Source organism: Scyliorhinus canicula, chromosome 4 (assembly GCF_902713615.1).
Source record: "Scyliorhinus canicula chromosome 4, sScyCan1.1, whole genome shotgun sequence".
In the NCBI taxonomy this organism is placed as follows: domain Eukaryota; kingdom Metazoa; phylum Chordata; class Chondrichthyes; order Carcharhiniformes; family Scyliorhinidae; genus Scyliorhinus; species Scyliorhinus canicula.
In genome coordinates, this window is record NC_052149.1 from 40,051,057 (window position 1) to 40,068,895 (window position 17,839).

General features: G+C 44.8%; 1 protein-coding gene across 2 annotated transcripts in view; it reads left to right on the top strand.

Annotated features, from left to right (window-relative positions):
• ptch2 (patched 2) overlaps window positions 1-16,021 on the top strand; it is a 143,424-nt gene extending 127,403 nt beyond the window's left edge. For both annotated transcript variants that reach the window (XM_038794089.1, XM_038794090.1), the window contains 4 exons: window positions 2,065-2,164; window positions 5,146-5,421; window positions 8,075-8,623; window positions 10,899-16,021. In XM_038794089.1, coding sequence (XP_038650017.1) covers window positions 2,065-2,164; window positions 5,146-5,421; window positions 8,075-8,623 — 925 coding nt within the window. In that variant the 3' untranslated portion in view covers window positions 10,899-16,021. The remainder of the gene's footprint in view (window positions 1-2,064; window positions 2,165-5,145; window positions 5,422-8,074; window positions 8,624-10,898) is intronic.
• The last annotated feature ends 1,818 nt before the right edge of the window (window positions 16,022-17,839 follow it).

Sequence of the window (17,839 nt, forward strand, 5' to 3'; positions counted from 1 at the left end):
CACTCAGAGTTAACCCCATTCCACTCAGAGTTAACCCCATTCCCCTCAGAGTTAACCCCATTCCACTCAGAGTTAATCCCATTCCACTCAGAGTTAACCCCATTCCACTCAGAGTTAATCCCATTCCACTCAGAGTTAACCCCACTCCACTCAGAGTTAACCCAATTCCACTCAGAGTTAACCCCATTCCGTTCAGAGTTAACCCCATTCCACTCAGAGTTAACCCCATTCCACTCAGAGTTAATCCCATTCCACTCAGAGTTAACCCCATTCCACTCAGAGTTAACCCCACTCCACTCAGAGTTAACCCAATTCCATTCAGAGTTAACCCCATTCCGTTCAGAGTTAACCCCATTCCACTCAGAGTTAACCCCATTCCACTCAGAGTTAACCCCATTCCACTCAGAGTTAATCCCATTCCACTCAGAGTTAATCCCATTCCACTCAGAGTTAATCCCATTCCACTCAGGGTTAACCCCATTCCACTCAGAGTTAACCCCATTCCGCTCAGAGTTAACCCCATCACAGTCAGAGTTAATCCCATTCCACTCAGAGTTAATCCCATTCCACTCAGAGTTAATCCCATTCCACTGAGTTAACCCCATTCCACTCAGAGTTAACCCCATTCCCCTCAGAGTTAACCCCATTCCGCTCAGCGTTAACCCTATTCCGCTAAGAGAGACCCCATTCCACTCAGAGTTAACCCCATTCCACTCAGAGTTAACCCCATTCCACTCAGAGTTAACCCCATTCCGCTCAGAGTTAACCCCATTCCGCTAAGAGAGACCCCATTCCACTCAGAGTTAACCCCATTCCACTCAGAGTTAACCCCATTCCACTCAGAGTTAACCCCATTCCGCTCAGAGCTAACCTCATTCCATTCAGTTAGAGCTAACTCCATTCCGTACAGTACGAGCTCACCCCCTTGCACTACCCCCAGGCGCGGTCTAACCAAATAAAAAAAGACCATTCTGGGTGGGATTAGAGGGGTCCTTACCAGTGCTGGTAGTGCCGGAAATGCCACTCATTTCTTTGGGGCCTCCACAGGGATTGCCCCTTCGAGGCCGCACTCAGTCGCAATTCCTGCACTGAGGAGCTCTGCTCGCCACTGAAGCAAGAGATCGGGGTGCCATTTTTAAATGGTGTTCCAATCTGCCAACGCCATGTCATGACCCCTGGACCACCCCCAAAGCCCCAACTCACCTGTTGGTGGACCCTCAAGTCTCCCCCCCCCCCCCCCCAACACACACACACACCCAACCTCACACAAGCAGGGCACCCCAAGCCCGTTACCCTGCATGAGCATAATGCCACCTGTGCATCTTCACCCTGCCAGCCTTGCTGTGCCTCAGCATGCCACCTGTGTGCCAGACTGGGTACTCTGGCGGTGCTATGCTGGCACCCAGGTGGCACTGCCAGGGTGTCTGGCTGGAAGTGCCCTGGTGCCCGGGTGACATTAGGAGTACCAGCGTACCACCCTGCCCAAATAACAACCACCCGGGGGCCTCTGATCGCTTTGGAAAACCCCCATTAAGTGCCATTCCATGTGGTCCCCATTTGTGGGGACCAGTGCTTAACGGCGCCCGGCTGTGCTCTCCTCGGTAGATCCTGGGAGCCTGTTCGATCTGGCATCTGCAGAGTTACGTGAGCTTTTAAATTTACTTAACTCTGCAAGTCTGGATCGCACGCATCTCGTTAGGTCTCGCAAGGCATAATGACCATCAGGAATCCCAGAGGAGGCCTCTCACAGGATCTACCAGCCGCATCCCGTATCGATTCCAGCAGGACACGGCCAGTAAATCGCGCCCCCCCCCCCCCCCCCGCCCACTCCACTCAGTTAGAGCTAACCCCATTTCATTCCCCACACTAGCTTTGAACTTCCATCCCTTTCAGTTTCCCTTATTTGATTCTACACTGACTAAATTCCTCATCACCTAACTTCCCTTACTGGCTTGGAATTACCAGGCTTGTGCCTGACCTTGTTGAGCATAAAGCATAATTTAAATAATAAAATTAAATTAAAACATGAGTGTTCTAACAATATTAATTCTTCTCCCTTTGCAGGTATTTCTTTGCCGTTTTGACCATATTAACAGTTTTGGGCATCCTTAACGGCCTGGTCCTACTTCCTGTTTTACTGTCAGTCATTGGACCCCCAGCTGAGGTAAGCATAGCAATGTCTTTTTTTATTGAATCTTCTCAGATCTGTTAGCAGAATGAGCCATCCTTGAAACAAGTGCATGAACATGTGCAAAATTTACGTTCGCCCACCGGTGGGTTTCCTCTGATGGCCTTCCCACCAGGCTCCTACCTGACCCAACCTCTCCCCAATTTTATGGCGAGATAGATGAGGCCTAGGCCTGTCAGCTCCCCTTTACCCCAGTTGAGGCCTTTTGGTGTCCAATTACTGACCACTTAAGGACAATATTCTGCTCAGCTTCAATTTTCAGGCTGGCGAAATTAGCTCAGAGGTGGGGAGGGAAACTTGGAAAGTTACCATGCTCAGGCCTATGGTGGAAAGTCGGGTAGGGGCAGTAGGGTGCCTCCATCACCAGTCTACTTTCGACATGGATGTCGACAAGTAAGTTCTGGCCCCAGCTGCTGCTCCCTCCTCCCTGACCAGTCCACCAATAGTCCCAATCCTCCTTCTTCGCACTCCCTTGGGCCTCTTCGCCCTGAGAGCACTCTGGCCCTGAACCCCTGGGACTTAGATCCCGGGGGCTGCTTGTAGTCCAACTCCTGTCCACGACAACATTTGGCACTGCTGGGATTAGAGAACTGCTGGCCAATCAGATTGTAGTCTAGCCAATCCCCCCACACATTTTTTGGGGTTATGGGGGCGAGACCCACGCAGACACGGGGAGAATGTGCAAACTCCACACGGACAGTGACCGGGGGCCGGGATCGAACCCGGGTCCTCAGCGCCGTAACACAGCAGTGCTAACCACAGCACTATCATGCGGCCCCTCTGGATTAAGTTTTTGACGGTCCGTATTTGTCTTTCTCTTTCATGCCCCAATCCCCACTTTAGTTGTTTGTGCAGCTTTCCGCACTGTACCGTAGCAACGCCTCACTTTGCAGTGGCTGCAGGAGGAGCAAAAGTAGAAGATGTGTGTTCGGATCTGACTAATGTTCCAAACTAAACATGCAAGGCTCATTTTTCAGGGGGGCTTGGCTTTTTCCATCTGCTCTTCATCGGCTCCAGACTTAACCTAATCAGTAATAGCAGGTTTCATTTGGCTGGGTGCATAGAGTTAAACGCAGGAAGCTTGTTTTCCTAATGATTGAAGCACACACTCCCTGGATTAGGATGTGTGCCTGAAAAGCTATCTCTTAATTAGGAATTGCTTGAAACCTCTTTTTGCCAACTTACTGTCCCTTTACAAATAACACTACCTAGCATAACATACAGCTCTCCTATAATACTGCCCGATAGACCCCAGCCCCTGGCTTAACATACATTCTTTATGCCTTCTTCTCCAATGGAGCAACCATGTAAATAATGACATTCTCTGATGCTCCCTCACATCTAATGTATGCCATGTTCCTCACTGATTGTCCTTTTCCTGACATAACAGGGATAGTTTTTAGATTCTTCATTGACAGCTGCAGAATATTCTACTTGAATAATACACTCGGTCCAAAGGTCTGATGAACCACTTTTCTAATGTAAGAAACATTCTGTACAACGCTATTAGGCACAGATTACAGCTTTCACCATAATATTTTAGTAATGCTCTGATATGTACAAGACTGATACATTAGTACCTCACTGATCAAGAAACCTGAAACAAAATACTTGCTTCTTTACTCACTGAGTGAGTGAAAACCACAATATAGCACTTTGCACAATTTAAGATATTTTACCCAACAAACCCAGATAAAACACACTTTCAATTGCACACAATTTGTACCTTTTCAAATGTTCTAGATTGGGCGGCACAGTGGCGCAATGGTTAGCGCTGCAGCTTACAGGTTCGGTACTCTGAATTTATTTTAAAAAGGGGGGAAGAAATGTTCTAGATTGGCCACCTTTAACTCACAGCAACACCTTTATCCAATGTTGTTGACTCTATTCAAAGTTTGCCTGAGTATTTCTCAAACAGCAAATAGTTGTTTTTAGAAGCAAGTTTTCATTTGATTAACAAGATTCAGGCTCTTTTGCATTGAGAACGGAGTTTTGTGTAACAAGAGCTTCACCCAGTAAAGGTAATTAATATAATTGGAAGCAGGCCCTTTTCATACGAGTTACAAATTCATGTTTGTTGCGAATCTGCTCCATAGGCACAGCAGTTGAGTAACTCTAGACTGGAATTTTAGTCTTGGGGTTCAGCAGACTCTCCCAGTTGTGACCTTACCTGAACCCCATAATTAGATTAAAAACTTGTAACCCATTCCTGGGTAACCATTACTTTGTATGCAAACCATGTGAAACCTTTGTTGACATTCATACTCTAATCATTTCAGAGTATCTATTATTCTGCAAGTAATATAATGCCACAGTAATTATTTTGAATGTGCAATCATCCTGTTTGTTTGACTTTGTCACTGGGTAGTGGACTCTGCTTCCTTGAGTGAAGTCCGAACAAGGCTACTATGATCTTAGCAACACACAACTGCATGATGAACAGGGACAGAATGCTAGAATTCTGATGCAATGTACCACTGCATTGGTGGAATGTAGGTGTAATCTCTAAAACTGCTTAATTTTTCAATGTCAGCATGGTCACTGTGGATCCTTGTGCCCAGAGTGTATTCTAGGTTCATTAGTAGGGGTCTTGGGAGCAAGCTGTCCATATTATTTTGGCTGCCCTTGGTTTGTGGTGTTGGGACCGAATTTCTTCAGGTTCCTTCTACTCTGCGACCATAAGGCAAAAGCTCAGCTGAGGCGCAATCCACATACATTAATGGAGGTTTCCACCAAAGAAGCCTGCAGTACCTCATTGCCTCCCTCTAGCGCCATCCCCCTAAACCACCTCTCGGGGGCTTGCGAAAAGCAGAGATAAAAATAGCAGAGGTGCATCTGAAAATATAAATTATTGAGTGATCAGACGTGGAGGATAATTAGGGGTCCGCTAATTTCTCTCAAAGCAGTCAAGAATGCTTAATTTTGTTCCTCACTCTTGTTTGCCCCTTTCTCTCTAGGTGACACCAGCAGATAGAGGCAGTCGATTGCCAACTCCTTCACCTGAGCCAATTCCGCCACCCATGAACCACCATGACTTCTATGTCCGCTCATTTCCACGTCAGCAGAGTACGTTATCTGAGTCCTCTGATTCGGAATATTACTCAGAGACCACAGTGTCTGGGGTCAGTGAGGAGGACCTGCCTCACTTTGACCAGAGTGCATACATCATCCCGCCAACTCACTCACAAATACTGCTTGAGTCTGGAAACAACCCTAACTTCCCACGAGTCACAGTAAGTGCCTTTCTTTATCACTCAAAACATTTTCAGTTTCCCACTGGCATTTTACTAGGAGTTAGAAAATGGTAGTGGGCTGCACTGGTGAATCTTAAAACTGGTGAATCATATTGACTACAGATTCTGGTAAAGGGCCACAGGTAGAATTTAGCTCCTCTTCCACAAGGAGATAAGAAAACTAACACATTTTTTACTGTCCAGATTACATGCATAAAAGGCATGATACAAATGATCTTGATATAATCTAACATCCGGTATTGATTGGTCTGCATCTACTGACAGGAAATGTGCACGTAGTAGATTCAAAACACTTTCTACTCGCACTGCTTGTCAAGTGAAAGATCCACTCATCAATATCTAATTGGGCAGGATTCTCCGACCCCCCCCCCCCCCCCCCCCCCCCCCCCCCCGGCCGGGTCGGAGAATCGGCGGGAGGCAGTGTGTATCCCGCCCCTGCCGGCCGCCGAATTCTCTGGAACTGGCAGGGGCGGGGATCGCACCGCGCCGGTCGGCGCCCCCCCCCCCCCCCCCAGTGATTCTCCAGCCCGCGATGGGCCGAAGTCCCGCTGCTGTAATGCCGGTCCCGCCGGCGTGAATTAAACAACCTCCCTTACCAGCAGGACCAGGCGGCACGGGCGGGCTCGGGGGGGCACGGGGCGATTTGGCTCTGCGGGGTACCCCCACGGTAGCCTGGCCTGCGATCGGGGTCCACCGATCGGCGGGCAGTCCTGTGCTGTGGGGGCAAACTTTCCCCTCCGCAGCGGCCATGTCAGCCTCCGCGATGGCCGACGCGAAGGTGACCCCCCCCCCCAGCGCATGCGCGGGAATGACGTCAGCAGCCGCTGACACACCCGCACATGCGCGGACTTCCGTTGGCCGCCGGAATCCCTTCGGCTCCGGCTGGTGTGTCGTCAAAGGCCTTCCACGTCGGCCAGCGGGACGCAAACCACTCTGGCGCGGGCCTAGCCCCTGAAGGTGAGGGCTTGGCCCCTAAAGGTGTGGCGAATTCCGCACCTTTGGGGCGTCCTGACGCTGGAGTGGTTCACGCCACTCCGTCCCGCCGGGACACCCCGCCCCGCCAGGTCGGGGAGAATCCCTCCCCTTGAGTGGAATTTCCCTCTAATAGCTACAAATGGGCAATTCTAGTCAATATTACATATATCTTCACATGTACACATGGTTTACAAGAACAAACTTGAAACATATTAAGGCAGGAGAGTAAGATAGCCAAGCACATGGATATCTTTGGATACCAGAAGTGCTTGCATGCGTTGTTGCTCCAGAAGGTGGCATGGGTGGCACAGCACAAGGTCGGATGGAGAAATACTCCAGCCACTTTCCCTTTCCCATCCCCGTGAAAGATTGACGAGCAGATTGACAAGTAGAATCCCGCCCAATCTAATTGGTCATTTTACTTTGAATTATCATTATCAAATAATAAACACATCAGTCGACAAGTTCTCCCTCATTTTTGTAAAATAAATTTAGAGTACCCAATTTATTTTTTCCAATTAAGGGGCAATTTAGCGTGGCCAATCCACCTACCCTGCACATCTTTGGATTGTGGAGGCGAAACCCACGCAAACAGGGGGAGAATGTGCAAACTCCACACAGACAGTGACCCAGAGCCGGGATCGAACCTGGGATCTCGGCGGCGTGAGGCAGCTGTGCTAACCACTGAGCCACCGTGCCGCCCACCAAGTTCACCCTTATAAGGCTGTTATGGAGGTGCAGCATGGTGGCGCAGTGGTTAGCATTGCTGCCTACGCCACTGAGGACCCAGGTTCAATCCCGGCTCTGGGTAACTGTCCGTGTGGAGTTTGCATATTCTCCCCGTGTCTGCGTGGGTTTCACCCCCCAAAACCCAAACATGTGCAGATTAGGTGGATTGGCCATGCTGAATTGCTCCGAATTGGGGAAAAAAATGATTGGGTACTCCAAATTTATATTTAAAAAATAAGCCTGGTATGGAAAGGGCCTCTTGAGTACCACCCTCCTTTAACAGGAGAGGTTTCAACTGCAGGGCCAACACAGACCTCAGCAATCCTAATACCTCCTACTGTCTTGGTCTCGGAGGCAGTGGCTTAGTGGTATTGTCACTGGACTAGTAATCCAGACATAATACTCTGCAGGTTCAAATCCCCACCATGGCACATGGTGAAATGTGAATTCCATTAAAAAATCTGGAATTAAAAGTCCAATAATGACCATGAAGCCATTGCCGATTGTCGTAAAAGCCCATCTGGTTCACTCATGTCCTTCGGGAAGGGAAACCTGCCATCCTTACCTGGTCTGGCGTACATGTAACGTCAGACCCACACAGCAAAATGGTTGACTCTTAACTGAATGGCCTAGCAAGCTACTCGGGTCAAGGGCAATTAGGACAACAAATGCTGACCCAGCCAGCGACATCCACATCCCAACAATGAATGGAAAAAAATAATTTCTTAGACGACTCCATGCAGTGCTAGGCTAGCAGCTCGCCACCATCTTCTCAAGAGCAATTAGGTACGAGCAATAAATACTGGCCTTGCCAGCAATATCCACACTCCATAAATGAATTACAAAAAACAGATCCAGTCATTTTTAGATTAAAACTTGTTGAAAAAAATATATGCAGACAATAATGTTTTTTAATGTTCCCCAACAGATTGTGAAGCCATACAATGAGCTTAAGGATTCCTCATACAGGAAGAATCACATAAACGCAAAAGGACAACCTCAGCCTACTGTGGATTCTGTTAGTTCTCAACTAGCCTGGCAAGAGCCTAAAGACTTACAACAGGCAGCGGAAGGGAGGCAACCGGCCTCTAACAATGGACTGCACAACAGGGGTGCTGCTCAACCCATCCAGCCTGTCAGTTCCTCGAGGAGTCAGCACAGGTCTCAGAACAGGACTCACCATCCTAGGACTACACTTCCAGCATACTCTACTAGTGTATCTGGACCAAATCACCCTTTCACTACGGTGACTGCCACAGCATCAGTGACTCTGGCTGTGCACCCAAGTGTACCACAGACATTTAAAGGGTACACACATGAAGGGTTTGAGGACAGTGAGTCAGACTGCTTCGACAAACCGCACATACCCTCCTTGTATGTGAATCATGAAAAAATGACAGACTCCAAAGTGGAGATTTTTGAACTTCAGGATGTTGAATGTGAATTAAACAGCAGGGAAGCCCCGAGAAGGCATTAGGTGAGTTGTTCTGCTTTTATTGGAAAAGTACTGAAACACAAATTCAGGGGTAGACTCAAAATTTCTTATTTTGACCTTTAAATGTTGTGTTGAACATAGGTGCTGACTGTACCCTTTTTCTCCCCTAAAATTAAATAGTGATGTTTGGAAAATCAATCCAAAGTTAAAATTACAAACTTTTCCCCTATTTTACCACATTCCCGGTATTCAATCTCACCTTCACATTGCTTTTCCACATGCTTCAGGGAGGGGGACTAGAGTCAAGCTATGGGAGATGAGATACACCAGTGTTCCTTACAACTGATGAGGTTGATGTCCTTGCAGGATCTGCTTTGGATGTCAGGTTGGATATACATCCAGTGTCTGCTGAGCTCAGACCACGAGCTCCTCCTGTGCTGCTATTGGAACAGGGCCGAATTAATACAGCTACATTGTTTTCCTCACGTTGGTGACAACAACATGAACAATCATTCCTTTCAAGCCACAGGTCCTGGACTTTGGGCTTCATGAGGCTAATGGACAGCATGTGAATGGGCTGGATGGCCACACTTAAGATTCTGAAATCTCAAGTGGGGATGCCTTTGAGAGCATCTGTATAAACCATCTTTGCTGTTATCTGGAAAGGCAACAATTCCCCTTAGAATCTCTTCCTGATTGGAATGTTCCTGTTCGGCCACAAACCACAATGTTCTTCATCTTTACTCTACCTCCCCCTTCATCGAGTTGCAGGTGTTTTTTTTTTTTAATATAATTTTTATTGGAATTTTTTTTTTACAGAAAATATAAAACATAACGACAAACAATGAAATGCAACAAAATAACCCATAGTAACTGTAACACCCCCAGACCGTATGTATCACATCCCCCCACCCCCCCAACCCCAATGAACAACAAAGAACTTAAAAATAAATTAAAATTAAATAAACAAACATAGTCATTGTCCCTCCCCCGTCCCCCCCCCCCCCCCGTCCCCCCGTCCCCTCCCCCGTCCCTCCCCCGTCCCTCCCCCTTCCCCCCCTCCCCCCCGGGTTGCTGCTGCTACTGTCCCTGTACCCTATCGTTGAGCCAGAAAGTCGAGAAAAGGTTGCCACCGCCTAAAGAACCCTTGTACCGACCCTCTCAGGGCGAATTTGACCTTCTCTCGCTTAATGAAACCCGCCATGTCATTGATCCAGGTCTCCACGCTTGGGGGCCTCGCATCCTTCCATTGTAGCAAGATCCTTCGCCGGGCTACTAGGGACGCAAAGGCCAGCACACCGGCCTCTTTCGCCTCCTGCACTCCCGGCTCCACCCCAACCCCAAAAATTGCGAGTCCCCATCCTGGCTTGACCCTGGATCCCACCACCCTCGACACCGTCCTCGCCACCCCCTTCCAGAACTCCTCCAGTGCCGGGCATGCCCAGAACATATGGGCATGGTTCGCTGGACTCCCCGAGCACCTGACACACCTGTCTTCACCCCCAAAGAACCTACTCATCCTCGTCCCAGTCATGTGGGTAGTTGCAGGTGTTTTTTGACACCTCAAACCTATCCATTTTCTGAAACCCATAAGATGAAATTGACAGCGCTGCCTGTGCATGCTTACAAATCATAGATCCAAGAACCTAGCCCACACATACACGCAATCAGGATGAGGTGGCTGCATCTCAGTCAGGAGCAGGATCTCTAGTAGGTTCAGTTTCCTCCAACCATTATCAAATCAGACACCTTCCTGGCTGGTATGGCTTAATAACTCACTGGAAAAAATTGTTCAGTCGATGAGGCAGCTTACAGGAAAGAAAATGTTTCTTGATGTATCCTTACTGATCCTGTATACTTATTCAGATTTTATGTTTGGGAGTTTTATTCTGCTTTTGCTCTGCTTTTTTTTTTTTGCTGAGGGTAGCTGTCAATGTGGCCGTGTGCTGTCAGCGCACAATGTGCCGTATAATCACAACTAACAAAAGATTTCTTTGCGGAGGCAAAAATGGAAATTAACCCAACGGAATTGTTCAACCCTTTTAAAATCATCCTTTTAAAAAAACCTGGATGTTGAATCTTTATGGAGATTCCATCAAAGTCCAAGAGAAATTAAAAACTGTAATAATGTTTTTTTCTGCTTGTAGATCTACGGTTAGGTCTAAACTTGTTCGGACATCATCGTTTTAGTGATTTCAGACACGGTGAACTTATAATTAATACTGTGTAGAGATGGTGCAGATTCTATCATCAGTTGTATTGTGTGTGCTTGGCTTTATGTTACCGATATTCTTACCATGCATTTTATCATCCTCAGGTCGCCTCAAACGAATGTGGCAACCAAAGAATGCTTACATTCCCTCCACATCCCGATGTCCTCCGGCTCAAGAAACGTGTAAAACTGCCTATGTACATAAACTTCAAGACAGAGACAGGAAATTTATATTAAAATATTAAGTTGCCGTTTAAATATATTTTAATACTAAAAAAAAACAAAACAAACCTATTTAATGATGTACTGTATACTTCTGTATTATAAACTGTGTAAAGCACCAGGAAATTCAGAGGCAGAGTTCTAATGAATGGTAAGATGTGTAGTCTGTGTACAATGAAAAGAGTTTTTGTAATGTTGGGTTCAGATAAATGATAAATGCTTGATTATTTTGCTGCTAAACCTAAAAGTTTATATCGATTAAATTCGCCCCGCTGCCCCGCCCCGCCCCTTCATCAAGACTTTCTTTCTATGCAATTACCTAGTCACCATGAATGATGTTTTACCAGCTCCAACAAATCACCATGGTTACGGAAGCAACATGCCTTTCTCACAGGCCTGTGTACAGGAATGCTTGGATTGTACTATAACGTTATTAAAAATTAATTTAAATAATCCAAAATAAATCCTGATTTTTCAAAGAAAAATTCTAACCATATTTTTCAAACACTAGCTTAAGACTTCTTTTTAGTGACAGCATTCCAGCCATGCCATGAAATGATTTTCCACCCTTTTCCTTCCCAACGGACAATGCCAGGAGTAATCAAACCAAGTGCGGCTGTAATTAAAATATGACCTAACCAGTGGACCAAATTATTCAGAACTTAGGGGAGCAACATCAAATTAAAGTCACCCATTGTGATGAGGGTTACAGAGTACAATTTCAAATAGGTGAGCCGCTCCCCATTATTGGGTCATTGCGGTTAATTATAACAAGCCTTCTGAAAGTAGAATACTGGGCACGACGCAGCTGATTCCCACGGGCCGCAAAGGTGCCAGCTTTAGTCACTGGTGTACACTGTGTTATTTGGTGCTGGCCAGGGCCATGGTGAGAGTGGTAGAATTAATCTCAGCACTGTTGAATCATGGAGGGGACAATAGTAAGTATTTTTCTTTCCCTCTCAGGGTGTTGGCTCCTTGCTGAGGTATGGCCCTGTGGGTGCTCTTCAATACCTCTCCATTCTTCCATGTGTGAATAATGACAGTTGAGTGTCAGTAAACCATTCGACATGGTGATCACAGCTAAGCTTGACCCTCTCCTCACCCAACAGTCACACATGCTGAGCTCGCTGAAAAGCGATACGAATCAGAACCCGTGGGGATTCTCTGACTGAACTGGCTTTTCCCCAGAAAAAAGATCAAACAATGACCTGATTGTGGTTTTTCAAATCATGAAGAGGTTCTGTAGGTAGACATAGCGAAGATATCTCCATATGTGAGGGGGCCCAAACCTAGGAGCTATAGATATGAGATAATCACTAATCAACCCAATAAGTGAATTAGGAGCCATTTCATTATCCAGGGAGGGCTGAGAATATGGAACCCGCTACCACATGGACTGATTGAGGTGAATAGAAAAGGTGCATTTGACGGAATGTAGATTAGTACATGAGGGAGAAACAAATAGAAGGGTGGCTCATATGAAACCTAAATTCTGGTAGAGTCCAATTAGGACAAAGGGCCTGTTTCTGATGTCAATTCTAAATAATTCCCTCATTAATCCAAGGGAGCCAGGATGAATTCTGACAGTCTCACATTGCTTTTAGCTAATTTACCACAAACAGTGCATCAACGGTATGGTCCAAATAGCTCAAGACGCCAGTGCCTTGATTAGTTCAGCCATCTGGACAGCTCTAACTTTTCTCCAGTTCTGTAAATGTCATTCAGCATCCCTTTGACATACCGTCTGGATCAAAAGTTTGGACAGGTGTGTTCCAGGCATCTCAGTGTTAATCAGCAGGAGATGTATGATTCCAGCATTTTTTATATAATTTAAAGTACCCAATTCATTTAATTTTCAATTAAGGGACAATTTAGAATGGCCAGTCCACCTACCATGCACATCTTTGGGTTGTGGGGGTGAGACCCTTGCAAACATGGGGAGAGTGTCCAAACTCCACACGGACAGTGACCCAGGGCCAGGATCGAACCCGTGAGGCAGCAGTGCTAACCAAGTGCTTTCCCAGTATCACAGTTCTAGTCTCATCAAAACAGTTCCATTATGTCTGTGATAAATTGCAAACTTGCACCCATGACCCACCGTACCATGTGCGTACTTAACTTGAGGCTAGTCAACCCAAACAACCTCTCAGGATCTGTTACATCCTATACATAATATAGCACTCTTTGAAAGGGCCCCGACCTTCCTGAATTCTGCTTCCATTCCAGTTGCTTTTAGCATTTGACCTTCCATTTGCTTATCGGGTTTGTCAGTCACCGCTTAATGCAGTAATGCTTTGTCCAATTTTTCAGCCCTGCTTCTAAACTACTGCCAATGCCACCTTGAAACCTATTGATACGATGTGCATGACAACCTTCTCGCCAAACTTAACCAATCTGAATTTTCCTTCCTGTACGAAAACAGTTAGAAAGACATTCCCCAAGTGAAACAAACAATGATTTGAAGCATAGGGCATTTTGGAAATCAGCAAGCAATCTTCCAAACCGTGATTGATTTCTTTAAAAATAACAAAGATTGACATCATAACTGTTAGAATAATATTGGTCCCAACGATGGTGATAATGTTAAACATATCTATCTGTAGCCCACTGATTGAATATGCATTAAATATATTTCAGAAGAAGCCCACTCAATGGGTTAAGATACTGAAGTATAGATTGGAATGTTGAGTGTTTTTTCATGCTCAAATCATTCATATTGCATGAATGTGATTTGAATTGTCACTTATGTGTCATGCAGCTTATTGTATTCTCATGGAATATGCAGCTAATATAAGCACCAAGTACTCTGTTTTCTAACCAGACTGAAGAGAATGGAGCCTCATAGCCAGTAAAAATGAATGAATGAAAGTGTTTAATAGTATTTTTTGTTGTTGCCAGTGATGTTATATTTATATTTTTGTACAATTTTTTTTAAAAAAGGTTTTTGTCACAGAAGTATTTACCTGCAAGGCTCTGGATCGTAATACTGAGACACATGGTTTGAAAACTGTCGGATTTCACAATAAACTACATCAACATACTTGATTTTGCAATTTGTACAATCCCACCATCCACTTGAACTGGCTGATCCCATGTTTGCTGAAATAACACATGAGGAGGGGGGTAGGGTTTTTAGTTGTGTGTCTAACCACAGCCAGCTCAGTGAATGCAAATTTTAATTTAAATTGTCATTTTTGTTTTTTCTAATTTTTAATAAATGTAATATAAATTTTCAACATTTTTGAGGACCAATTTTGCAAATTGTTCTTTTATCTAACTTTAATACACGTTGATTTTAAGCTGCTTTGGAGACCAACGGGTAGAGAACCTTCTACCCTGAGTGGCTGTGCATCGCCATGCCTGTGCAGTCACTAGCAGTTGAAGCACATCATGTAGAAGAACCCTTACAAACTTCACCTCATACATCAGTTTGCTCATCTTTCATCCCATTTGCTCTTCATTAAAATATCTCATTGTTTTCAGAATTAAAGTTAAAAAATGTTATCTTCCCCAATAAGGTCAACTAACTTTTTTACATTGGATGTTTTCTGAGGTAGAACGCCAGTTATACTAGGAAGAAGTGCAGAGTATAACTGGGTGTGATGATGCAGCCCAGTTTCCTAATGATTTTAACAAATGTTTTATAAAGTTAGAACAGTGTACTTAAATGTATTTCCTGTGATCTCCCTCTGATCCTGTGGTTGTCAACCTTTTCTTAATGCAAGATCCATTGAAAATACAAATTCTTGGCGATCACCTGTCCTAAATTCTCATAGATAGCCTTTGATAAACATAAGTACAGGAAATGCTTTCAATACAGGGCAACAAAAACTGCATACTAGTAAACCGTGAACATAGAAATCCGACTATCTTATAGTCTAAAGAATCTCTCACTGAGCTCCAGGGTTCTGGGATACCTGGCTGATGTTTCTAGCTGTCTTGTGCCATCTCTCTGGGATCAAAGGCTGCAGAGCTTGGAATACCAAGCGATCGCCATTCACAGTATCGCAGCACGAGAAGATCCACTTACAGTGCCTACTCCCAAGAAAGTTTTTGAGTAACAGTTTTCTCAACATTTAAGTACGGGAGTGAGGGAGCACCGAGAAACCATGTTAATTGAAAATACTTCACTCTACAATTTACACCACAGAAGATGCAACACAGAAAGAGGCCATTGCATCATCTGGTACTAGCTCACAATGTAGCATCTTTCAAACCAGTCATGTGCACAGTCGGTGATCCAGAGTTTTAAAGGTTCATCTCTGTGATTTGTCTAATCACTGCCAGTTCAACAAATGCAGGGAACTTTACTTTTGTTTATTCTAGACTTTTTTTGTAAATGCATTTGAAGCAAAAAGGGGCTGCTTCAATTGATAAAAAATAAGTGTACAAATGCTGTATCTTGTCTAACATGTGTGGGGGGAAAGAGATTGACATATTTTTTATTGTAGAATCCAGTAGAGAATATGCTTTGTCTCTTTTTTGTGAAGTAAGAATCTTGTAAATTGTAGTTACTGTAGCAGGAAAGAAAATATACCCTCCACGTGAAAAAATCTAATCTGATCATGTGGACTTTTTTTGGTTGATGGGTATATATAATCACAGTTAAAATATTGTATGCCATATAAGTTATTTATATAAAATTTTTATTTTTGTAGTTGTACAGAAGTAGCCCTCTGACTGAAGTATATTTTTAAAGAGTAAATATATATTATTATTATTATATATTGTTAATTGGGTTCATTACTAAGGTCTGGTGGCACACCTAGTACACATGTCCGCAGAATGAAGGATGTGTACTGAACTGTTACTGTCTGAGTTGTCAAATTGTTTGTTACAGCTCCTCACATCCTTCCCATTCCTGTTAATTGAGGTGATTATTTGGACATCCAGATGCTGTGACCAATAAGCCTGCTCCTTGTGACTGTTATACTGCCATGTTTAGTCTCCAGCACAATAGGAGATTAACTAACACAATAAAAATAAGCATGAACCATTTAATCGAACGGTTGTCTTGTGTGCTTTATTCCATTGTTCCTCAGCTAAATAATTCTCAAATTTTGAAGCATGCTCAATACCATTCATTATTATTTTCTCCATCGACCTGCATTTTCCAATGAATTTTCTCAACACTTCAACTTTTCCCCTCTTTTGGCAGACCTTTGTTCAATCAAGGACACAAATAGCGTTACGCCTGCTGGTATACTATTTTTGGACAGCCACTGAGTGAGGAGAAACCTATGTTTCGTTTTTAGTCTCCTAACTTTTTGAGGGATTACCTTCACATGCACCTAGCTGCTATGAACATGCAAAGGAATCGCAGAAAATTCAGGTGAAAGTTCTGACCTTGAGGCCGTATCAATATTAGCAGCATTACTCGAGCTATAAAATATCCATAACTCAGGCCACCAATGTAGTGGAATCATATATTTATCACATGTACTTCACTCCGAATTGACCCTATCTGTCAGCAAAATACGTGAAACAGTGTATGATATGAATTGGTTATAAGTGAAACCAAAGAGAAATTCAGGATCAGAATCGATCCAGACGGCAAATATAATACTTCAGCCGTAAACCCCTTGCTCCTTCAAGGAAATGTGGAAATTCCTATTTGCATTCAATTTTTTGAATAGTGATTTTTTTTCTCTCCCCCCAAGACTCTACACTTGTGAGGCTGGATCATGCCTCTGGGGAACACATCTACCATCTGGTTTTCAAACCCAACCAGATGCTGAGCAGTCAGTAAGATTCGACATCAGCGATGCTCTATCTAATGGATCTTTACAGAGAGCCCTGGGACAAGTAGCTTTATAGTTGTTGAGGTACATGGCAAGAGTGACATTTTTCTGTTCTGTCCATGTAACAATATGCTTTTGAGGTGCAGATGGAACAATTTATTGTGCCAGCTTGTGACCGTTTGTTTTGAAGTAAAGTGCAGTTCCTAGCGATATTCCAAAGCACTACACAGCCTACAAAATACATTTGAACTTTATTCACTATTAGGGACACAGGTTTGATTCCGACCTCGGGTTACTGTTTGTGTGGAGTTTGCACATTCTCCCCGTGCCTGTGAATGTTTCCACTGTGTGCTCCGGTTTCCTCCCACCGTCCAAAGTGTGGGCGGCATGGTAGCAGAGGGTAGCACTGTGGCTTCACAGCGCCAGATTCCCACGTTCGATTCCCGGCTTGGGTCACTGTCTGTGCGGAGTCTGCACGTTCTCCCCGTGTCTGTGTGGGTTTCCACCCAGTCTCCTCCCACAAGTCCTGAAAGACATGCTTGTTGGGTGAATTGGACATTCTGAATTCTCCCTCAGTATACCCAAACAGGCGCCGGAGTGTGGCGACTAGGGGATTTTCACAGTAACTTCATTGCAGTGTTAATGTAAACCGACTTGTGACAATAATAAAGATTATTATTACTAAGATGCTAGGTGGATTAGCCAAGCAAAATTGCCCCTCAATGTCCGACGGTTGGGTGGGGTTACAGGGATAAGGTGGAGGATTGGGTTTAGGTGGGGTGGTCTTTCGAAGGGTCAGTGCTGACTTGATGGGCCAAATAGACTCCTTCTGCACTGTAGGATTCTATGATCTGAAATAAAAATACAAGTGTTGGAAAAATTCAGGTCCAGCAGCATCTGAAGAGAGAAACCGAGTTCACATTTTGAGTCCAACATGACAAATGATATAAATGATCAGATGGGGCAGCATGGTAGCATAGTGGTTAGCACAATTGCTTCACAGCTCCAGGGTCCCAGGTTCAATTCCGGCTTGGGTCACTGTCTGTGCGGAGTCTGCACATCCTCCCCGTGTGTGCATGGGTT